The sequence below is a fragment of the Scyliorhinus torazame genome, chromosome 2 (genome assembly GCF_047496885.1).
Source record: "Scyliorhinus torazame isolate Kashiwa2021f chromosome 2, sScyTor2.1, whole genome shotgun sequence".
Classification (NCBI taxonomy): Eukaryota; Metazoa; Chordata; class Chondrichthyes; order Carcharhiniformes; family Scyliorhinidae; genus Scyliorhinus; species Scyliorhinus torazame.
In genome coordinates this window covers 107943170-107967780 of record NC_092708.1, presented here as the reverse complement: position 1 = coordinate 107967780, position 24611 = coordinate 107943170, and the positions used below count along the sequence as shown (strand labels likewise).

The following is a 24611-nucleotide window of genomic DNA, read 5'->3' as shown; positions in this document are numbered from 1 at the left end:
GGGAGCGGCGTGCAGGTGGGCGGGGTGATGAGGGAGAGTGTGAGGTGGGAGGGGGGATGAGGGAGAGTGTGCAGGTGGGAGGGGGGGATGAGGGAGCGGCGTGCAGGTGGGAGGGGGGATGAGGGAGAGTGTGCAGGTGGGAGGGGGGGTGAGGGAGAGTGCAGGTGGGAGGGGGGGGATGAGGGAGAGTGTGTAGGTGGGAGGGGGGATGAGGGAGAGTGTGCAGGTGGGAGGGGGGGTGAGGGAGAGTGCAGGTGGGAGGGGGAGATGAGGGAGAGTGTGCAGGTGGGGGGATGAGGGAGAGTGCAGGTAGGAGGGGGGATGAGGGAGAGTGTGTAGGTGGGAGGGGGGATGAGGGAGAGTGTGCAGGTGGGAAGGGGGGCGAGGGAGAGTGTGCAGGTGGGAGGGGGGATGAGGGAGAGTGTGCAGGCGGGAGGGGGATGGGGGAGAGTGTGCAGGTGCGAGGGGGTGATGAGGGGGCGGCGTGCAGGTGGGCGGGGGGATGAGGGAGAGTGTGCAGGTGGGAGGGGGGCTGAGGGAGAGTGTGTAGGTTGGGAGGGGGGATGAGGGAGAGTGTGCAAGTGGGAGGGGGGATGAGGGAGAGTGTGCAAGTGGGAGGGGGGTGAGGGACTGTGTGCAGTTGGGAGTGGGGATGAGGGAGAGTGTGCAGGTGGGAGGGGGGATGAGGGAGAGTGTGCAGGTAGGAGGGGGATGAGGGAGAGTGTGCAGGTAGGAGGGGGATGAGGGAGAGTGCAGGTGGGATGGGGGATGAGGGAGAGTGTGCAGGTAGGAGGGGGATGAGGGACAGTGTGCAGGTGGGAGGGGGGGTGAGGGACAGTGTGCAGGTGGGAGGGGGGTGAGGGACAGTGTGCAGGTGGGAGGGGGATGAGGGAGAGTGTGCAGGTAGGAGGGGGATGAGGGAGAGTGTGCAGGTAGGAGGGGGATGAGGGGGAGTGCAGGTGGGAGGGGGGATGAGGGAGAGTGTGCAGGTAGGAGGGGGATGAGGGAGAGTGTGCAGATGGGAGGGGGGTGAGGGACAGTGCAGGTGGGAGGGGGGTGAGGGACAGAGTGCAGGTGGGAGGGGGGATGAGGGAGATTGTGCAGGTGGGAGGGGGGATGAGGGAGAGTGTGCAGGTTCGAGGGGGGGATGAGGGAGCGGCGTGCAGGTGGGTGGGGGGATGAGGGAGAGTGTGCAGGTAGGAGGGGGATGAGGGAGAGTGCAGGTGGGAGGGGGGATGAGGGAGAGTGTGCAGGTGGGAGGGGGGATGAAGGAGCGGCGTGCAGGTGGGAGGGGCGATGAGGGAGAGTGTGCAGGTGCGAGGGGGGGATGAGGGAGCGGCGTGCAGGTGGGCGGGGGGATGAGGGAGAGTGTGCAGGTGGGAGGGGGGCTGAGGGAGAGTGTGTAGGTGGTAGAGGGGATGAGGGAGAGTGCTGGTGGGTGGGGTGATGAGGGAGAGTGTGCAGGTGAGAGGGGGGTGAGGGACAGTGTGCAGGTGGGAGGGGGGTGAGGGAGAGTGCAGGTCGGAGGGGGGATGAGGGAGAGTGTGCAGGTGGGAGGGGGGTGAGGGACAGTGTGCAGGTGGGAGGGGGGGATGAGGGAGAGTGTGCAGGTAGGAGGGGGATGAGGGAGAGTGCAGGCGGGAGGGGGGATGAGGGAGAGTGTGCAGGTGGGAGGGGGGATGAGGGAGAGTGCAGGTGGGAGGGGGATGAGGGAGCGGCGTGCAGGTGGGAGGGGGGTGAGGGAGAGTGTGCAGGTGGGAGTGGGGGTGAGGGAGAGTGTGGATGGTATCGTCCATCTGCGGATGCCACATGTCAGCCGCCCCGATATGGCAGGACGGTGACGAGGACACGGCCGCAGGTTGCGTGTGGCTGATGGGCACAGGCAAGTGGCACACTGGTGAGCAGTATGGTGTGAACTGACCGTTGGGCGCAGACAGTGACCAGGTGTTAGGCTGGCTGCGTGTCTGCAGCGCGACCAGGCCACCGGGACACACAGGTATCCCATGCAACCCGGCTGGCGAGGTGTGGAAGAACCTTGGTGTAACATGTCGTTTCTCTGCCCCCCACCACCCTCCTGCAGGTCACCATGTGTGGCAACCAGACAGCGATATTTACTGCCGTGGTTGGAGCCGCAGCTCTGGAGTTTGCCATCCTGCAGCGTAGAGTCGTACAGCCCACAGTGGCTGCAGATGCAACGGTTGCCGGTGCAGCAGAGGGGATGGCCGCGGAGTGGCCCGTCGTCGACACGCAGGCCGCAGGCGCTCAGGACCCGAATGTACAGGGGGATGCCGAGGGGAACATTGACCGCCAGACGGCGAGGAATGCGGAAGAAGTGCTTGGGGGGGAGGAGCAGGTGGATCCACTGATGGTGGTGCCAGGGCGTCACTGGCGTCCAGCAAGGCCGAGGGTGTACCGTGACAGAATGTCGTTCGAGGCCCTAACGGACATCACATGCAGGAGGAGACTACGGTTCAGCAGGGAGACGGTCGCACATATATGCCACCTCGTGGCGCACCTCGCACCACGTGTAATGGGAGGAGGATACGCGATACCAGTCTCTGTCAAGGTGACGGTGGCCCTAAACTTTTATGCGACCGGTTCTTTCCAGGCGCCGAGCGGGGACCTATCCGGGATATCACAGGCATCGGTCCACAGGTGCATCAGGGCCGGCACCGACACCCTGTACGCCATCACGGACAGGTACATTCAATTCCCCGAGGACCGAGCACAGCAGGAAGCCGGGATACCGATGGTCCAGGGTGTCATCGATGGTGTGCATGTCCCCATGCGCCCACCTGCAGACAACAGGGAAGTGTTCATGAACAGAAAGGGTGCATTCTCCATGAACATTCAGGTGGTGTGCGACCCCCACATGAAGATCATGCACCTGTGTGCAAAGTACCCCGGCAGTGTGCATGACGCCTACATTCTGGCACAGTCGTTCATCCCCACAATGTTCGATGGATGCCCCCCCCCCGGCTGAGGGGCTGGTTTCTGGGCGACAAGGGCTATCCATTGAGGTCATGGCTGCTGACGCCAATACGGAGGCCTCACACCAACGCGGAGAGCCTATACAACGAGGCACATGCAGCAACCAGGGGTGTGGTGGAGCGGTACTTCGGGCTGCTGAAGATGTGCTTCAGATGCCTGGACCGATCAGGAGGGATCCCTGCTGTACCAACCCGACAGGGTCGGTCACATGGTTGTGGTCTGCTGTGCGCTGCACAACATTGCCATGCAGAGGGGAGATGACCTGGTGGAGGAGTCGGAGGGAGGACCCGATGGCACTGGAGCCAATGCAAACGAGGGGGATGGGGAAGAGGAGGATGCGGAGGATGAGGATGATGGCGCGCATCAGGGTGGGGGCAGGGGCGCAGGACACAGACACGGCCCGGGTGCTGGTTACGACAGGAGGCTGCGCGACGGCACCGCCGGGGACAGCGGGCACACGATGCGTTGGTGGCCGCACGGTTCACGCACTGTGGGGGTGGGATTCGCTGAACACTGCCACCTGCACCATCACTCCTGTACACGGGCACCACACAGCACCCCCCCCCCCCCCCCAACTCCGCATCCCGTTCACGGCAACAATACCACATCACCTTACCTCTGCGACACTACGGGATTGCACAACAGTGATGATTGGGTAAGCGGGTGTGATCAGTGCCATGTTGAATGATGACAGCCCGCTCTGCGATGTGTGCTCAGATTCGCCAGCCGAGGTCTGACTCATGGCTATAGCTGAACCATGCACTCCGGTGGTCACAGCCTACATGACGGATATTTTACCACATGCCCGTGGGGTGGCTGGCGTCGGTGTACCGAGGACAACGGTGTCCGAATGTGGGAGGCAGGGGGGAAAGGGTCAGCACATCCAGAACAGACCTTGAACGGCTCGTATACCACTACACCAATCGGGCACCCTCACGAGCCCCCTAGCACCGGACATAGCACACAGTCTTACAAGTCAAATCCAACAGTGAGTTTATTCGTGTGGTTAACATAGGTGCCCTACCCACTACAACTAGACTGTGCCCTGCACCCATGCCAACTTCTTACGTGCCTAATGTCTTTGCCATACGAGCCCTAGCACTACGTCTAGGTGTGTTCCCAGATGGTACAGCAGGAGTGGAGACAGGCTGCTGAGAATCACGCCCTTCGACATGGCTCCCCGTCGGCACATGTTTCCTGGGGCGGCCCGGCTTCGATGGGCCAGGCTGCTCGGCGGGCGTGCTGGATGGCGTGGTGCCACCCTGACCTGCCCGCTCCCCACCAGATGCGCCAGGGTGGAACGGGGGGAGGCCGAGTGTACCGGGACGTCCCTTGATGGAGCTACCGGGATGGGCCCCAGAACCTCCTCCTCCCTCGGGGAGCCCGGTGGCCCCCGGGTCTCACTGTGGGACAGAGATGCGCTCGGAGACATGCCCCGTCGCACCACCGACACCCAGTCCTGGAGGCCTGCAGCGGTATCGACCACGGTCCGAGTGTTCGCCGAGACGGAGCCCAGGGAGTGCCACATTCCTGCCAAGGACTGTGCGATCTCGACCTGTGAGTGCGCGACGCCATCCATCACGTGCGCCAGGCGGTCAATGCTCTCCGCGACCGACTGCTGGGACTGTGCCATCGCTTGCTGGGACCGGGCCATGGCATGGTGAGACTCAGCCGGGGCCCCGAGAGCAGCGGCAATGTCCTGTTGGCTCTGTGAGATGGCTGCCTGCGAGAGGGCAGCCCTCTCCTGGGCCATGGATGACGCGCGCAAGTTAAGCCCAACGCCTTGCTGAACCTGACCCATGGCCGAAACCCTTTCACCCATTGCCTCCACCGCGGACGCCACCCGTGCGGTGTCGGCCTGGGTGGCTGCAATGAGCGGCACCACTCCCTGCTCCTGGACACGGATAGACTCTTCCAACTGCGGGTGCAGGTCCTGGAAGATGGCCTTCATCCCGTTATTCAGTCCCTGGGTGTCCACATGCATCGGTTGTCCGGGTGGGTCAATTACATCCAGGAACCCGGGAACCGTCTGGGTGGCAGCTCTTTGCTGGACCTGGGCTGCCCTCCGACCGTCCAGCCCCTCGGCTGCTCCAGACTGCACCTGCTGTACCGGTTCGGCTGTGGGGTGCGCACCAGACAGTGACCCAGGAGCCTCATCACTTATATGCCCAACCGAGGTGAGTGTCTCTGTGATGGTGAATGGTGTGGGAGACAGCAGTGCCGCAAGCTCGAGGTCATCATCCGTCAGGAAGTCTGGTGTGTACTGGACCCCCTCATGGCCCGGCGCAAGCTCCATGTGGGCCATGTAGTCTTGACCTCCAGGTGGATCCAGCGGGTGTGTGGCCGTGATGTGCACTTGACATGACTGTCCACCCTGTGCCCCTCACTAATGTCTGTCTCGGTGGTCTGAGTGTCCCGGTCCTGCGTCCCAGACTGAGGGGTCTGCCCTCCTGCCCGACCGACTGCCAACCTCTGGTGTGTGTCCCTGGGTGCAGTCGCGGCTTGCGATGTTCCGCTGTTTCCTGGGCGAGGCGCCCCTGAAGGTTCGGCGGGTGGCCCTGGGGGACATAAAGATTCGGGGTTCGTTAGACACGGTGGCCCGGATGTATGGTGGTGGTGGGTGCACAGTGTGAGGGGGGAGGGGATCGGGGGTGCAATGGCCAGAGGGTGAGGGGGGATGGGATCGGGGGTGCAATAGCCAGAGTGTGAAGGGGGATGCGATCGGGGGTGCAATGGCCAGAGTGTGAGGGGGGATGGGATCGAGGGTGCAGTGGCCAGAGTGTGAGGGGGGCGATGACGGGTTGGGTGTGGGGAGGACATGCAGGGCTCTCTCACTTGCTTCTGCGCCTCCAACCTGGCATGGCGCGACCTCCCGGGTGGCGGATCCCCCAGCGAGGTCCAGGGCCCTCTGCTCATGAACGGTTAGGGGGTGCAGGACAGGAGAACCCCTCCGGTTCTCATGCGCACACGCTGGTTGTGAGCTGTCTGGTCCTGGGGAGGGGGGGGGGGGGGGGGGGGGTTGGATAAAGCATCACTATTAGGCGGGTATCATCAGGGCATGTAGATATAGACTACATTGTTGCTGGTTCAGGAGATAGCGCACCATGGCTTCGCTCCAGGGGGGTCCCGGGGCTCGTGTGGGTCGAGTAGATAGTTGGGCACCGTGACCCCCCCCTGACCCCCCACCACCACCGCCCCTGATGCCCCAATACCCCCAACACTCCCAACCCCCCCTGATCCCCCCCACCGCCCCTGATGCCCCAATCCCCCATAACACACCCAACCCCCTCTGACCCCACCCCCACCCCACTTCCCCCCGTGTCGGGGGGGGGGCCTGGGGGCACCCTCATGTCACTTACCCTGGCAGCCCATGTGAGGTCGTGCAGCTTCTTGCGACACTGCTCCCCCGTCCGGGGGGTCTGTCCCACAGCACTGACTGCGGTGCCAACCTCATGCCATCCTCACCGCGCTGGATGGCTGGCGATGCCCACGTCTTGGGCAGAGGGTGTCCCTTCTCCGCTCGACCTCATCCACCAGGGTGTCCAGGTCCGTGTCCCGGAACCTCTTCAGTGCTCAGCCATCTCCTCTCTTCTCCTCCGGGTCCTCTGTGCGCGGATTGCACCATTTATGACGCAGCGCCGCGTCATTCGGGCGCCGCGCGGTGACGACGCGGCCTTCGCGACACGCCCCCCCCGAGTTTCTCGCGGCCCCGATCCTAGCCCATTTTCGGGCCCTGAATCGGTCGGAATCGGGGCCGTTGTGCGCCGTCGTGAACCTCGACGGCGTGGGCACTTCGGCGCGGGAATGGAGAATCCCGCCCCTTATTTAAGGAAGGGTGTTAAGGCCTCAGAGAGAGTGCAGATGAGATTTACTGGAATGATACCAGGAATGAGGAATTTTAGATACAAGGACTGATTGGAGAAATTGGGCTTGTTCTCCTTGGAGCAGAGAAAATTAAGAGGTGAACTTATTGGGGTGTTCAAAATTATGAACAATTTTGACATGGTAAAGGAGGATATTCTGTTACCACTGGTTGGGATGGTCAAGATGGTCAACAAGAGAGCTAGCAGTGAGATGAGGAGAAACATCTTCACTTAGTTGTTGGGATTTGGAATGTGCTGCTTGGGAGTGGTGGAGGTGGATTCCAAAGGAGGTTTCAAAAGGATATATTTTAGAAAGTGATGAATTTAGAGGGCGACAGATATAGGGCTGGGGAATGGGACTAGCTGCGTAGCTCTTCCAGGAGACGGTGCAAACATGATGGGCCGAATGACCTCCTTCTGTGCTGTAAAATTATCTGATTCTAATTTATCTATCTTATTGTGAATGCTGCAAGCATTCAAATCAAATGCCTTTAATTTTAAATAACAATAGAAAATGTGGGTCAGACAACGGCTGTGGAGAAAAATAGAATTAATGGGCTGGATTTTACAGGACGCTGTATTTGCTGTCCTCGACTAAGAAGCCAGTTAGGAACCCACACACCAAAATACCGGATGCCCCGTATCCATTTTGCACTGGGAGCAATGTTGATTGTCTCAGATGGGGTCTTCCGCCCCCATCTGGGGGTGTCCTGGGAATGTACCCCCCTCCCCGCTGGAACCTGTACAATGTCACCAAAATGGTCTTCCCATGAGGCAAAAGGCTCCCTTGATGCTGGCAAAGTTTGGAATTAATTGGCCTCCTATGTGACTCATTTGGGCTCCTGGTGGGCAGCTCATCTGCCATCTTTCTCGCCACTGGCAAAAATGCTGGGGAAAATCAAGCATGTCACAGATATTCCTGTCTTTCAAGCCACCCCCAAAGAACTGGTAAAATTCAGCCCTTTTGACCATGACTTCAGTCATCTAAGGCGGAGTTTTCCTGAAAAATGACGTGCCATTTTGGGTGAGAAAATCAGTGCGATTTCCGTTAGCGCTGGCAGTGCTGTCCAGATCGTGATCATGGGCCACTTATGATGTGGAGATACCGGCGTTGGACTGGGGTGGGCACAGTAAGGCGTCTTACAACACCAGGTTAAAGTCCAACAGGTTTGTTTGGAGTCACTAGCTTTTGGAGCGCAGCTCTTTCCTCAGGTGACTCACCAGCAGGCACCAGTAGTTAGGGTTTAAATGATGTGTCATTATCACTAGTCACATAAAATCTCTTAAAGTTCAAAGCCTTTACACCATACTGCCTTTAACCCCTCACCCACTGGGAAAAGTCATCACCCCATTTGAACTCAGCTCTTCTCCCACAGGCCCTCAAAGCTGAGCGAATTGTGAGACTCAACAACACCCACAATGACAGATTTCCTGGAATGACTGTGCCATCACTCAGTGAACCCTTCACCTTGCCCCTTCTCCATCTTTGGAGCTGCAAAAAAAGGACTGTGCTCCCGACCCTCACTCATACATGAGATTGGGAATCAGTGTTTGGTTTGCAGACAGACAGGAGTCAGACATTTGCAGAAACTTGAGCATCGCAGCCTTCCTCACGGCGAGTCATCATCACCCTCTTGCCTTGACATCAGACTTGAGAACATGGACACCCCAGGCCCAGCACCTAATCAGATGTTAATTGACCCTTTGGTGGGGTGGGGGTCATGAAATGTTTTGAGACAGAGGAGTGGGGGGGGGGGGGTGCGCGGCTTTGTAGATCTGCCGGTCAACAATCTTCCTATTTTCCTATTGGGACAACCTGGAAGCTTTAAGAGCATCCCTGGTCCTCCTGCCCATGCTCTCCTTGGCCGCCGCCTGTTCTCCATCCTCCAGGTTATTCTCAGGCTCTGCCTCCACTTCTACTCCTCATCAGAGGAAGTGACCTGTTCCTCCTAGTCCTCCTCCAGGATGTCACCCCATTGCTGTGCCAAGTTGTGGCCTCAGGACTCCGCACTGGCATAATTAGTCTGGACCTCAGCAAGTAACACTTGTCCCCCATGAGCCATCATGGCAGCCTGGGGTGGCCCTCGAAATCCCTGTGATCTGCGATTGCCTCAGGCCGAAGCTGTTAAGCACGTTCCCAGGGAATTATCCACAGACGTGCATACGGGTCACACAGTCATTGCACATTAAGGGAGTAGAAGCCCTTCTGATTGATAAGGGGGACTCCACGATGCCAAGCTGCTCTTAACGTTACATGAGTTTCATTGATGGCTTCCCTGTAGGAGTCCAGCGATGGCCGCAAAGCCCGCAGCCCTCTCATCCTGATGGGCCTTGTCGAGTTTGAAATTGACGTAATCTGAGGTCTGGGCATACAGAGCATCCGTAACCTTGCAGATGCATTTGTGGGCTGAAGACTAAGATATTCCACACAGATCACCAGTTGAGCCCTGGAGTGAACTGGTGCCAAAAATATTCAAGGCTGCCGTGACCTTAACAGCCACAAGGAGCAGGTACCCTCCTCCTCCTCCATGTGGTATGAGGCTTGCCAGATTGTGGCACAGGTGCCATACTGTTTCCTTGTTGAAGCAAAGTCTCCTGCGGCATATGAAGTCCAACTGCTCCATGAAGGACACCCGGGTCCTGTAAACCCTTGGTCTCCTTCTCCTACACCTTCAAGCCCCCTCTTTGCCCTGATGGGAGGCTGGCCCTTGAGCCTGCCCAGCAGCCCCCTGGCCTCATGGTGCTTTATCCTCCCTGGGTTAGGCATCTTGTAATTACTGGAGTCAGTCCTCTTCCAGCGCATGGAAGACTATAATGGCCAATTCCACAGGCTATATCCCGACAGAATTCAAAACTCTGGGAAGGATGAGCGAAAGAGAGAAAGATACTCAGGTTGGTGTTCCATCCCTTTACCCTCAAACCCTCCCAGCATCCTTTGTCCTCCTGGTTCTGGAAGCTGTCAAATCTTCACCATCTCCGAGGACCAGCAGTAACTCAAATGTCTGCAGCCCATCCGACATCGTCGCATGACCAGCCACAGTCTCTGCCCCCGCCCCTTCAGAATCACATATGGGCTCACGTCTGATTACTATCTCTTTATGTCACAGCTCTTGGTCTCTGGCAGGTGAGTTCAATGGCCACCCATGCTCAGGGTCAACTGAACACCCATTTGAGGGGAATTCCAGTGGGGACGTCCGCCCCCAGATATCAACAAGGCACGCCAAGTCGTGTCTGGGCGAGGACAAAGAGGTGAAAGGTGCGCAGCAGCAGCCCATTAAGGAAACCCGTCTGTGCAGTGCGAAAGGGCACAGGGCATTTCCGTGTGGCAGGTAGGATTATGGTGCTCCAGTACCTGAGGGAAGATTCGGGGCTTGGGGCCAATGTGAAATTTTGTCCGAGCAGGTGACTGCTGAGACAGGAGTCGACCAAACGCCTGTGCATCCTCGAGACCATGGGATGGATTCTCCGATTCTGGGGCTATGTCCCCACGCGGCCAGGGAACAGGTGTGTTGTACGACAGATAAAATGGCGTAAAACGGCCACCGATCCTCTGTTTGGCTGGGGGCTAGCAGCAAGGCAGCAGAGAGCACTGGTTCTAGCTGCCGGTACGGCTCAGAGAATTGCCGGGTCCGTGGCCGTGCATGTGCACGGCGGTGGCCTGCAACGGCCACGCCGGGCAACATGGCGCTGGCCACTCGCGGACCCGGCCTGCGAAAGAGTGCTCCATCTTTGGCTGGCTCGCGTGCCGCGGACAACCCTCAACAGTGCCCCCAGCCCCTATCAAAGTACCCCCAGACCGCAGATCACCCCCCCCCCCAACTGTGGAGGCGCTGCACAACTGTCGAGTTCCCGACGGATGGGACCATGAGTGACCCACGCCGTCGGGAACTCGGCCAGTCGGGGAGATGCCTCAGGCAACATCCTGAGGCCGTCGATACATCGTGCAGACTATGCTGCTTTGGAGGGGGGGAGGGCAATCGCGAAAGTGGTGCCGACCCCGATTTAGTCGGATACTTTGCTTCTTCGGCCGATCGCCGAACGCAATTTCAGCATTGGTGATCGGAGAATCCTGCCCACGAGTGTCATTGGGTCTGAGCATGACAGTTTTGAGGTCATGAATAGCAGAGGGCGGCATGTGGCACAGTGGTTAGCACTGGGACTGCGGTGCTGAGGACCCAGGTTCGGATCCTGGCTCTGGGTCACTGTCTATGTGGAGTTTGCACATTCTCCCCATGTCTGCGTGGGTTTCACCCCCACCACCCAAAGATGTGCGGGTTAGGTCGATTGGCCATGCTAAATTGCTCCTTAATTAGAAAAAAGTTAATTGGGTACTCCAAATTTTAAAAAAATTGAATAGCATCGGCCTTGAGGTGGACACCCACTGCTGTGCGACATTCCAATTCGCTGTGTGTCATCCAGCTCATTCCTCCGCCGCCCAGCATGTCCCCGATCCTGGTTGCCCCGGCAGCCACAGCCCTCCTCTCCGTCAGCCACTTGTAATGGTACTGGTGGAGGTGTGGCTCCCTGAAAACAGACACTACTCCTGATGGGGGGACGGCTGCAGCGCAAGGTGACCATGTTCCAAACTATGAGAAGGTCCTGGTAAAAGACTGGCAGCGTCTGCAAGGAGTAGAGAAGACCCATCAGCTCTATGAACAGGAGCTGCACGTTTTCTCCTTAACTTTGAACTCTTCGGAATTCACTCAATTAAACTAAATGAAACAAATAAATTAAAAGGGGCCATCCCTTAAAGAGGCACTATCCAAACAAAAACAAAGAGCAAATGAAACTTAAAGAACTCAAACCAAAATGTGATTGCAAGGGTCAACAAAGCACCCAAGACCCTGCAGTACCCAATGGGCATAGAAGACCATAATGGTGCCAGTGGACACCCAATGCTCCCTCTCCAGGGACACCTAGCCTCAAATGAAGCCGTGGGAGAGGGGCAGACAGTTGGGCTGGATGACCCCCTCCATCGCTCAGTGCCTGGACCTGTTAATGGCAAGTTTCCCCAGGCCCAATCGCAGGTTCATGAGGAGGTCCTCCTCTTCCACGCCCCTCTCCACACCAGGCGCACGTAGATCAGGAGTGTGGGACAAAACTTCAATAAAAAGTTGGATAAATAACTAAAAAGCGGATGCAGCATAACATACTTCATGTGGACATGGTCCACGTATTTCACAAGGCCGCAAAAGAGGCAGGCATCAGGGGAGTCCATGAACTGGTGCAATTGATGGTTGCATGGTACTGCTGCATGCAACACCCCCCATCTCAGGCCCCCAAGATTGAGAAGGAGGACTCCTCCGTAGAAGGACCTCCAGTGGGGACCTCCATCGCCGGACGGCAACAAGACCTGTTTGGGTGATGGACGAGGGCAAGGAGGTGAAATATGTGCAACAGCAGCCCATGCAGGAAACCCCTCCGTGCTGTGCAAAAGAGCTGTTCTGCCTTCTCTCTTGGGCTTCATCCAGCTCGCCCCTTAGCCTGGCAACCTTCAGTCTCCCTTACTCCCATATATTGAGCCCGCTCCCCCAGTCGGCGCACCCCCCAGACTATTGGCAGCTCTTATCTGTGAGCTCATTCTAGCTTATTTGGCACAGAGACTGGAGATCTATTAGTGGCAGTGAAAAAGGTTTTCAGATACTGAAAGCCTTGTCTAGAATCTCTCAGGGCAGTCAGCAGCTGTCAGCAAAGAAAGCCTTTTCATTCACTCTGGGCTGTGAAGAGGTTTTAAAACAGACAAGCTGAAGAATTTCTCTGGGCTGTGAAGGGTTTTAAAACAGGTGCACAGCAGATTTCATGGCAACACACACTAACCACGACCCCCATCCTGGAGGGGACCCCCAACCTGCCCCCCTCACCTCCACCCCCCCATCCCAGAACCCTTGAATTCCCCTGTGCAGTTGGTCAGCAGATACTTACCCTTGTTAACCGAGATACAACGTACAGAGGGTACTCACCTCCTTCCTCTCTTTTGGAGTTGTTGGTGCCTGGTCTTCGCTTTTAAAAAGCAGTCGTAATCCGTGCCCATGCAACATCACGCTTGTGGGCGGATAGATTCAACAAGGCCTGGGGATTTGACTTTAACCTCGCTAATGACATTCAAACATATTGAAATCAGGGGCGTCATTCTCCGACCCCCCGCCGGGTCGGAGAATGGCCGTTGGCCGCCGTGAATCCCGCCCCGGCCCCCGCCGAAGTCTCCGAAGGGAGAAAAGTCGGCGGGGCGTTAATGGCGCCGCTGCCGTGGAGAATGTCACGGGTCTGCGCAAGGCAGCCGATTTTCGGCCTGCCGATATTCTCCCTTCCGGATGGGCCGAAGTCCCGTCGACGTGATGACCGTTCACGTCGACGTCAATCAAACCTTCTTTTCATCGGCGTGACCCGGTGCTCCAGGCTCACGCTGACCAGCGAGGAGGTGAGTGACGGCCTGGGGGGTTGGCTCTGGGCAGGAAATGGCGTGGCCGCAGACTGATTGCGTGAGGAGAGGTGTGTCTCGGCTTGTGTGTGTGTGTGTGCGGCGGAGGGGGGGTGGGGGAGGGGGGGGTGGTTAGAGTAGGCTGGGCTCCGGGGGAGTGCCGGGAGGGGGTCCGTGCCGGGGTGGAGGTTGGGGGGGGGGTCCGTGCCGGGGTGGAGGTTGGGGGGGGGGGTCCGTGCCGGGGTGGAAGTTGGGGGTTGGGGGGGGGTCCGTGCTGGGGTGGAGGTTGGGGGTTGGGGTCCGTGCCGGGGTGGAGGTTGGGGGTTGGGGGGGGTCCGTGCCGGGGTGGAGGTTGGGGGGGGGGGGTCCGTGCCGGGGTGGAGGTTGGGGAGGGGGTCCGTGCCGGGGTGGAGGTTGGGGGGGGGTCCGTGCCGGGGTGGAGGTTGGGGGAGGGGGTCCGTGCCGGGGTGGAGGTTGGGGGAGGGGGTCCGTGCCGGGGTGGAGGTTGGGGAGGGGGTCCGTGCCGGGGTGGAGGTTGGGGGTTGGGGGGGGGTCCGTGCTGGGGTGGAGGTTGGGGAGAGGGTCCGTGCCGGGGTGGAGGTTGGGGAGGGGGTCCGTGCCGGGGTGGAGGTTGGGGAGGGGGTCAGTGCCGGGGTGGAGGTTGGGGGTTGGGGTCCGTGCCGGGGTGGGTGATGGGAGGGCAAATGAGTTGGTCCACCTGGCCAGGTGCCAGCCTCCAACAGTTGGACCCATGCGGTCCATGCCACCTGGCTGGGGGGAGGAGGGGATATGGGCAATGATGACATGTCGTCGTTCCCCTCCCCCCCACCAGGCCGTCATGTTTTCAGACCATCCGGCGATGTTGGCCGCCGTGGTGGCAGCCGCTCATGTCTATGTTGCCCTGGATGAGGAGGAGGAGGAGGAGGAGGAGGAGGAGCGTGCCAGAGAGGCGGCGCATGCTGCCGCAGAGGGGCAGGCGGCAGCCGCCCAGGCTGGAGGGACACCTGACCGACAGGACGAGGAGGGGGAGGAGGACGTCGCGGCCCCACGGCAACGGAGGCACCCGAGGGCGCCCCGTGTGTACCGGCCCCGGCAGTCATACCAGGACCTCACGGACCGGGAATGCAGGAGGAGACTCCGGATGAGCCGGGAAACCGTGGCACACATCTGCCACCTGCTGGCACACCTGTCACCGCGTGGCACTGGCGGGGGACACCCTCTCCCCGTGTCCGTCAAGGTTACGGTGGCCCTGAACTTTTATGCAACGGGGTCATTCCAGGCACCGAGTGGGGACCTGTCCGGCATATCGCAGACATCGGTGCATCGGTGCATCCGGGCAGTGACAGATGCCCTTTATGCCATGGCGCACCGCTACATCCGCTTCCCCGTGGACCGGGCCAGCCAAGATGCCCGGGCCGTGGGCTTCTCTGCCGTTGCCGGGTTCCCCATGGTCCAGGGCGCGATCGATGGGATGCACGTCGCCGTGCGGCCACCTGCAGAGAACAGGGCCGTGTTCACTAATAGGAAGGGGACCTATTCAATGAACGTACAGGTGGTCTGCGACCACCGCATGATGATCCTGCACGTCTGCGCCCGTCACCCAGGCAGTGTACACGACTCATTCGTGTTGTCGCGGTCATCCATCCCCGGCATGTACGAGGGACGCCATCCCCGGCTGAGGGGCTGGTTGCTGGGCGACAGGGGCTACCCATTGCGATCGTGGCTGATGACGCCTATACGGAGGCCACGCAATGAGGCGGAGAACCGCTACAATGATGCCCATGTAGCGACAAGGGGAGTGATCGAGAGGTGCTTTGGCGTGCTGAAGATGCGTTTCAGGTGCCTGGACCTCTCTGGGGGCGCCCTTCAGTATCGGTCAGATAGGGTCGGCCGCATCATTGTGGTGTTCTGCGTCCTGCACAACATAGCCCAGCAGAGGGGCGATGTGCCGCAGGCAGAGGAGGGCGGAGTGGAGGAGCAGCAGGAAGAGGCCCAGTCCTCCCCAGATGAGGGGGATGGGGGCAATGGTCAGGGCAGACGAGGTAGACACAGGCGGGTGGCTGTCCGCCGTTACCGGCTGGCCCAGCGGGCACGGGACAGACTGATAGACGCCCGCTTCACTGACTAGATGGGCGTGGGAATCGGGTAGTATGGCCACAGACCGCACACCATGACAACAGCCGACCACCCACACCCCCCACCCATCCACCCACCCAGCACCCTCACCCTCCTCCCCAACCCCACACACCCCACCCGCATGCACACCACCCCCCCACCCCCAATTGCCGATCCACCGGCGGCACAACGGGCCGGGCTCACCCAGTTGCGGGTGGACGCGTGTCTATCGCAGGCCATGGAGAATGACGACAACCCGCCTCCGATGAGCTCCTGGCTCTACATCGTTGGACTATGTCTGACCCATGGCCACAGTACCACCATCCACCCGGACCATCCCTGCATGCGGCTGTGACACTGCAGCGCACGGTCCCGTCCTCTGCCCGGGGGATGTTGATGGCGGCCCAGGGGGAAGGGGGCAGACTCATCTGGGGCTGAGGTAAGACCACCCCTCACACACACACTTGCGCTCAACGTACATGACACCCCCGCACACTTTGGACAGAGCACAAAGGCAGCTTCGGTAGGTGTAACATTGACTTTAATAACCAAAGGAGTTCATGCACGTGCCCTAGCCCCTAAAACTCATCTGTGCCCTGCACCCGTGCCAACTTACTCAGTGTCTAATTGTTTGGCCTTACGGGCCCTTTGACTACGTCTACGTGGTTCCCCAGACGGTACAGCAGAACTGGAGGTGGACTCCTGTGATTCCTGCCCTCTGACACTGGATCCCTTTGGCGGCCGTTTCCTGGGGCGTTCTGGCCTAGATGGGCCAGGCTGCGGCCCAGGCGACTGGGATGGCGAGCTGCCAGCCTGTCCTGCCCGTTGCCCACCCGATGCACCTGGGACGGAAGGGGGGGAGTCCGAGGTGTCGCGGTGTACCGGGACCTCCCCTACAGAGGGAGCCGGGATGGACCACACCACCTCCTCCTCCCTCGGGGTGCCCGATGGCCCCCAGGCCTCTACATGGGTGGGGGATGCGAACGGACTGGCCATCCTACGCGCCCCCGACATCTGGCGCTGCCAGTCCTGGAGGCCCGTGCTGGTATCGACAGGGGTCTGCAGGTTTGCAGCCATGGAGCCCAGGGGGTTGTCGAACCCTGTCTGCGACAGTGCGACGCCAGCTCGCACATGGCCACTGGCGCCGATGCCCTCAGCGATGGCCTGCTGAGACTGGGCCATGGCCTGCAGAGACTGGGCCATGGCCTGCAGAGACTGGGCTATGGCCTGCTGAGACTGGGCCATGGCCTGCTGAGACTGGGCTATGGCGTTGAGCGCCTCTGCCATCTGGCGCTGGCACTGGCTCATGGCCTCCTGTGAGAGGGCAGCCATTTCCTGGGCCACAGACGCCGCCTGCACGGAAGGCCCCAGGCCTTGCAAACCGTTCCCCATGTCTGACACCGTCGCACCCATTGCCTCCACCGCGGACGCCACCCGTGCGGTGTCAGCCTGGGTGGCACGCGTGACCGGGACCACTCCCAGCTCCTGGACGCGGGTGGACTCCTCCACCTGCGACCGCAGCCGCCGCAAGCCACCCGTCACCCTATTCGCTCGTCTCCGTGTCGGTGGTTGCATCGGATCTATGTGTGGGTGTGGTAACTGCAGGAACCCGGGATCCATCTGGGCGGCAGATGTTCGCTTGGCCTGGGCTGCCCTCCGACCGCCCGGTCCCTCTGCTGCTCCTACCTCCACCTGCTGTACCGGGACGGCTGTGTTGTGCGCACCAGTGAGTGTACCAGACGCCTCATCACTAAAGTGCCCAACCGTGGTGAGTGTTTCTGCGATGGTGGAGGGTGTTGGTGACAGCAGTGGCGTTGTGTCGTGCTCTTCGTCCCACTCTGAGTCCATGGCACTTTGGGGTGGGGGTTCGTCTCCACCCATCCACTCTGAGTCACTGTCCGGTATTTCGTCTTCCCGGGTAGGGGTGTCCTGGGTAGTGCTGTCCCGGGTAGTGCTGTCCCGGGTAGTGGTGTCCCGGGTAGGGGTGTCCTGGGTAGTGGTGTCCCGGGTAGGGGTGTCCTGGATAGTGGTGTCCTGGATAGTGGTGTCCTGGGTAGTGGTGTCCTGGCTCGGATGTGACGGGGGCCTGTGGCTGCCCCCCTCATCGCTGGGTGGTCGCTCCCGCACGTGATGGGGGTGTCGTCTCCCTGTTGCTCCAGGTCTCTCCGTCTCCCGTGGTGTGCGAGGGGCATCCTGCGGGCGTCGCATGCTGGAGGGTCCGGGTCTCTCCGTCTCCCGTGGTCTCCGAGGGGCATCCTGCGGGCGTCGCATGCTGGAGGGTTCGGGTCTCTCCGTCTCCCGTGGTCTCCGAGGGACATCCTGCGGGCGTCGCATGCTGGAGGGTGCGGGTCTCTCCGTCTCCTGTGGTCTCCGAGGGGCATCCTGCGGGCGTCGCATGCTGGAGGGTGCGGGTCTCTCCGTCTCCTGTGGTCTCCGAGGGGCATCCTGCGGGCGTCGCATGCTGGAGGGTGCGGGTCTCTCCGTCTCCTGTGGTCTCTGAGGGGCATCCTGCGGGCGTCGCATGCTGGAGGGTGCGGGTCTCTCCGTCTCCTGTGGTCTCCGAGGGGCATCCTGCGGGCGGTCTGCATCTGCGGGGATGGGTGCCTGGACGTTTGGTCCTGCGATACACAATGAAGCATGCATGGTTAGACATCAGGCAGTGATCAGGTGATACGGGGGAGGGGGATATAGGGGAGGGGGGATATGGGGGAGGGGGGATATGGGGGAGGGGGGGATATGGGGGAGGGGGGGATATGGGGGATATGGGGGAGGGGGATATGGGGGAGGGGGGATATGGAGGATATGGGGGAGGGGGGAATATGGGGGATATGGGGAGGGGGGATATGGGGGAGGGGGGAATATGGGGGATATGGGGGAGGGGGGATATGGGGGAGGGGGGATATGGGGGAGGGGGGATATGGGGGATATGGGGGAGGGGGGATATGGGGGAGGGGGGATATGGGGGAGGCTCACCCTGCCTGCTCTGACGAGGTCGTTCACCTTCTTGTGGCACTGGGTGCCTGTCCGTGGTGTTAGGGCCACAGCGGTGACGGCCTCTGCCACCTCCCTCCACAGACGCCGGCTGTGGCGTGGGGCAACTCTGCGGCCGTGCCCGGGATACAGGGCGTCCGTCCTCTGCTCCACCGCGTCCAGGAGCGCCTCCACATCGCGTGACTCGAACCTCGGGGCTGAGCGACGGCCAGCCATCAAGTCGGGTGTTGCGGTCGGCTGTTCCGGTCGGGTGGGGGGGAGCTGCGCGGCCTTATGAGCCGTCACGCCGTGCAGCGCGTATGACGCTGCACGGCGTGAACCACTGCGCAAGCGCGGATCCCGTTACGTCGCTGCTAGCCCATTTCGGGCCGCAGACTATCGGCCCATTTTTATGACGTGACGCAAGTGGGATTTGCGCCGTTTTTTGCGCCGATCGGCGGACTTTCCGCCAATAATGGAGAATTTCGCCCCAGGTTCTTGCCCTTTCTGGGCGTGAACCTGATTGCCTCATCGGGGATTGACCTCGAAATTGCAATCTGCAATCTTGCCGGCACAAATCTTTTGTTTTTGGCCTCTTGTGAGAGTTAGCGGCCATAGCAGGATTTCCGTCCATGGTGAATGGACCCTGGAAATTTCGCCCCTAAATTATCCCCCCACACATTCAATGACACTGAACACATCCATCTTGTAAATGCAAGGGACATTTCATGAAAGGTGCAACATAAATGTAAAGTGTTTACGGGCATATATTTTAAAATAGAACATTAAACATTTTTTAAAATACATTTATAAAGTTATTTAAAATGTAAAGTAATTTTGTTGTCACAAGTAGGCTTACATTAACACTGCAATGAAGTTACTGTGAAAAGCCCCTGGTCGCCACATCCCGGCGCCTGTTCGGGTACACAGAGAGAGAATTCAGAATGTCCAAATTTCCTAACATTACCTTAACAGGACTTGTGGGAGGAAACCGGAGCACACGGAGGAAACCCACGCAGACACGGGGAGAGCGTGCAGACTCCACACAGACAGTGACCCAAGCCGTGAATCGAACCTGGGACCCTGGAGCTGTGAAGCAACAGTGCTACCCACTGTGCCCCGTGCTGCCCATTTCAGGACATCTTTAGTGAAAACTATACTTTCATATTTTCACCAGATGAGGTCACCATTTCTGAAGGAGATGGAAGATTAGACTGACACAATGTAGTAATTCAGGGGTCTTTACTCTTGACTTATGTATGAGATTTCACATCCGTTACAATTCTTGCCTCCATTTTCTCATATATCATTTCTGTCTTCTCTACAAATAGATTAAGTAAACTCACCCTACTAGAAAGGGTTAACAGGCAATGTGATGAGTGCTCCCAAAATTACAGTGATGGATCTTTTATACACACAAGTCTTGGAAATTTTGATTCAACCATTTTGATCTTACAATTAATGTGCCTTTGACAGGTTAAAACCTGCCTTCTGCACAGGCATCTGTTATAAAAATAAGGTTTATAATCCTTTATCATAGTGAGCAGGTAAATGTTTGCATCAGTGTAATAAAACAAATGCAGTAATAAATAAATTCCTCTTGTCACAATGCAGAGCAGCACTGTAAGTGCATTTAAAAATAACATTTTACGGAATATAGTGATCAGAGTAATCTTTGTTCGCTTTTTTTGACCAGTTATTTAATTATTTCAATGCATTTATGAAGTCGATTGCTGGCAGAATTCTTTACACATTAAAAAAAAAACCTTTGCTGCTATATCTTTGCACTGGTGGGCGTATTACCAAATGGCCAGCTGATATTGAATTTAGACTGTTTTCTGATCATTAGGTGATATGTTAGCAGGTTTGGTGATTCTGAAAATATATGTTTCTAATGGTGTTAGGAGCTCAAAATAGCACATTTCTCCTCTAAACTGTGGCCTCCATTTTGGCTCAGTTCTTCCTCATCCTGTCACAATTCCTCAATGTAACCGTTCCTTGCTTACAAAATATGACTTTCTATTTCAATGCCAGGTGTTCTTCAACTAAACTTTTAAATGGACTTACTTCCAAATTTATGCTCTATTTCCCTTCTGATGAAGAGACAGAACTTATGCTCAGGTATAGTCTGTTGGGTGACAGCAGTTTTCTGGTGTTGCAATTGAGGACAATTTCATTATCAGCTAGAAAATGCCAGCAGGCTACGTAGCCAGAGGGAATACTGTAGCTGAACTGAATCATTCTCCACCAGCCACACTTGCTTTCCAGCACTGGAAAGGAATAAACTGCTAATGCCTTTTTTTGTTTCCCCCACTCTGCCCTGCCCTGTCCTGCCCCCAGTGCATCTAACTATTAGCATCTGCTAATTTAATGACTCCACTGCTATCCATTAGTTTTTCTTTCAGAATATTTAGATGCAATTAATTCTGATAGGGAAAAATAGGAAATGTGAAGATGAAAAATAAGCTTCTCAATGTAAAATGTGGTTACAAGGAAGTTTAGATGTTTCTTAATGATTTTAATGACATTTGTTATCTGACGACCAATTAAAATATTGAAAAGGGATTTTTCAAAAAGAACTTATTTAATCCTTAAATAATTTTTTTGAATAATTTAGATATTTTATATGCTTTAGATGAATGTGGGAAGAGGTTTAAGGATTTGACAAGATTGATCAAGGTAAGGCGATTTTCAAATCCTTACAGCCACATTATTGCCTCAACTGCTCAATTCAATACATCCCCATTACCCAGCTGCGTACAATCTCTATCAATCATTACTGTGATGACCCATGTGCTTTAGGAAGTATGTAATCTATTTTGTGTGATGCCCCTTTAAGACTCAAGTTGGTTGTGGAGTATTCTGAAAGTGGGTTAATTAGTTTCCTGATTTTGACACAGTAAGTTCCAAGAAACACAGTGTGATGTGTTGGGTGTTCTGGATCACATACAGGTCACCAACACTTGAAGTAGTGCAACACTATTTTATTGAAAGGTTAACTATTTAAACATACTTGAACTGTGGGTAAATACAATACCAGCTTTCACTAAAGACCTTTGCCTTGTCCTAACCAGTTGATGCACTCAGCACATGGTGAATGTCTGTGTTGCAGGCTGTGAGCTCTGTGCTCCTAGCTAGCTGCTACTCGAATGAGCAGGAACTCTGATGTCCCCTGTCTTTATAGTGCGTGTGCTCTCACTACTGATTGGCTGCTGTGTTGTGTACGTTGATTGGTCCCACTGTGTGTCCATCAGTGTGTGTCTGCACCATGATATACTGGTGTATATTATGACACAGTGGACAGCATATTACGGGGGTGTGGAAAGCTTGTTACCTCACCCCCAAAATCAAAATTGGTAAGAAGCTGATTTGCTCCACGGTGTTCCCCCCCTCCCCCCCATGCTTCACAGCCATAATGCACTGTGGGTGGGCTAAATAGTCTGCCTGTGGGACATTCCCCCCTCACTAGGGAGAAAGCCCCACCCATGGGCACTGCTGGCCATCTATTTGGTTGGCAGCTCCAGCAGTCCCACAACACCAGGAGATAATTAGTGGGCACTCCAGGGACTGCAACCAGTCACATGAAGAAGATTGAATAGTATTGGAGCAAGGTAAAACCGGGATGTTGGGGGGAGAGTTTGGCCAGTTTAGGGAGGGGAGCAGGGGGATGGACATGTTTGGCTTTGGCGAGCAGATGGGGAGGAAGAAAGGGGAATACCATCTTCAGAGGGCTGTCCTCCAATATACAAAGGACAATGCCTGAAGATAGTAACCCCCTTCCTTCCCGCCCTTTTAAAAAGCTTTTTTATAAATACGGCCTGCCACGCCATCCATATAATGGCATAGGCAGCATATTATCGGAGTCAATTGGCTTGTGAATAAGTTCAGTTGACCCTTGATTACTTATTTAAATATGGTGGACAGACTACCAATTTCTGTGCCCATCCACCTACTGTGTTCTGAGAGTGATCTTGGGATTGGATGGTATTGGAGACTATTTTACGTGCCTGCCCCCCACAAAGCAAATATGGCAGTGGCTCATAAAATCCAACCCAGCGTGTTCTGAATTGCCGAAAAACCCTTGGCTGGTCCAACCTCACTGAAATATGCTTTCTGTTTACCCTTTGCTCCTTAGCTGTTCATCCCCCTAGCAATACCAGATCACTTGTGCATTTCTTGGGTCATTACATCCTTAAATCTCTTCAAACATTCATCCATATTCATGGAGCTCTGTTCCTAGCATTGACCTAATCAGTTATAATTCCTGCCGATAGGATTGGCTGCATGTAGCAATCATTTAAAATAAAACAGGCAGCACAAATTCAACACCCAGCCTGTGGTGGTATGGATGTCCCAGGTTCATCATGATCCCCAGGCCTGTTTTCCAGTGTTACCCAATATGACCTGCATGATTCTGTGAAGACAATGTTCACCTACCTGAAACCATCATTGCGAATCAGCTACTGAGCATAGAGACTTATGCACCGATTCCTATGACACATCTTTAGGCATGTCCACATTGCACCCAATTTCTCCAGCATAGTATCTCTACTTATATAACATATATGGGCCAGGATTCTCCGGCCGTTGGGATACTCTGTTCCCACTGGTAGCGCACTCCCGCCCGCGGGTTTTCTGGTGGCTTGAGGTGGCTTCAGTGGGAAATCCCATTGGCAGGCATTAGGAGTACTGAATCCTGCTGCCAGTGAACAACACGCCTTCGGGAAACATGAGGCTGAAGGACCTGAGAATGATCTGTTGATGAATTCCAAACCTATTGTATACAAGAGCTACAAGTGCAATATGTGACACAACTAATCTCAGCTGGTGTTTACATTTTATGTAAGTGTCCTTCCATTCCATCTGCCTCAGCTAAGCTATTTATTTTAACCATTTTAATGGTAGCAAGTTCCACATTCTAACCACTGAACAATTAAAACAAACTATTTTGTGTATAAAGGAATGTTTCGGCACGTATATGTTGGCATGTGTGATGTATTCCAAGTGTAAAAAATCTTTGCTGCTAATATGATAAGATATAATAATGCAGGAAAGCTATTATCTAAAGGGCTGAATTCTCCGCTTCCTGATGCCAGCAGCAAGAATTGCAATCAGGCGGAGAATGGGGTGGAATGGAAAAATCGCAATTTGCGCCCAACGCCGATTCCGTCGTCATGCTCCAGTCACTCTCTGGCAGCGTTATCGAAGTTTGCCCCCGTGCGGCGGGCCATGCAGAACCATCATTTGCATGGATTTAAATATCATTTGTGCATTGGACACTCATGCTTTGCCCCTCTGCAATGCTCTGCCCCTCTCAGGGCGGATGTCACGTGAACACGATTTGATGCCAGTATTTACCAGTGGGGCCTGAGTGCCATGGCTAATGGGAGGGGAGAGGAAGGCCAAAAAAAACTCTCAAAAACTTTCAAACATTGTCCGGCTTGCTGGAGGTTGGCTTGCCCAGTTAGGTGGAGTGGCGAGCAATGATTTGGTAACAAGTCTGTGGACTCGGGGTGGCCTGGCTCAGACCATCATTGCTGCAGTATATGGATTTAAACTTTGCTGGATTCAAAAGGTTATTCATGAAGACCCGCCTTCTCAACCTTTCCCCACACCTGAGGTGTGGTGATCCTCAAGTTAAACCACCACCAGTCAGCTCCCTCCCTCAAAGGGGAAAGCAGCCTATGGTCATCTGGGACTATGGCAACTTTTACCTTTACCTTACTTATAGGCTCCTGGCTGTTCACATTGCTGACTGCCCACTGTGTCCTGTAAATGTTCAGAGAGCCTTTGGTGTTGGGGGAACCCATCAAGGCCTGGATGGGATCCCACATCATACCCCAGCTGTATCATCAAGGGGATGGGTGTGGGGTGTGGCCAACCTCAATCAGTGGCCTACCAGGTGTTGGCACTCCTCAGAAGTACTGCCCCAGGGCAACACGGTGGCACAGTGGTTAACACTGCTGCCTCACAGCGCTGAGGACCCGAGTTTGATTCCCGCTCCAGATCAGTGGAGTTTGCACATTCTTCCATGTTTGCACAAGTTTCACCCCCACAACCCAAGATGTGCAGGGCAGGTTGACTGGCCACTCTAAATTGCCCCTTAATCGGAAAAAAAAAATTGGGTACTCTAAATTTATATTAAAAAAAGAAGCGCTCCCCAATACAGAAGAAATTGTGTATTAGCAGAGTTCACCCCAAACAAAGGACACCTACACTGTGGCTTTTGGAACCCTCCATGGTACTCTGCCCCT

At 56.4% G+C, this 24611-nt stretch overlaps 1 protein-coding gene across 3 annotated transcripts in view; it reads left to right on the top strand.

Moving 5' to 3' along the window:
* kcnj3a (potassium inwardly rectifying channel subfamily J member 3a) overlaps positions 1 to 24611 on the top strand; it is a 364839-nt gene that overhangs the window by 30959 nt on the left and 309269 nt on the right. Inside the window, exon 3 of one of the 3 annotated variants that reach the window (XM_072475302.1) lies at positions 20993 to 21036. The exons of the other annotated variants lie outside the window; for them this stretch is intronic. Coding sequence (XP_072331403.1) covers positions 20993 to 21036 — 44 coding nt within the window. The remainder of the gene's footprint in view (positions 1 to 20992; positions 21037 to 24611) is intronic. 3 annotated transcript variants of the gene reach the window in all.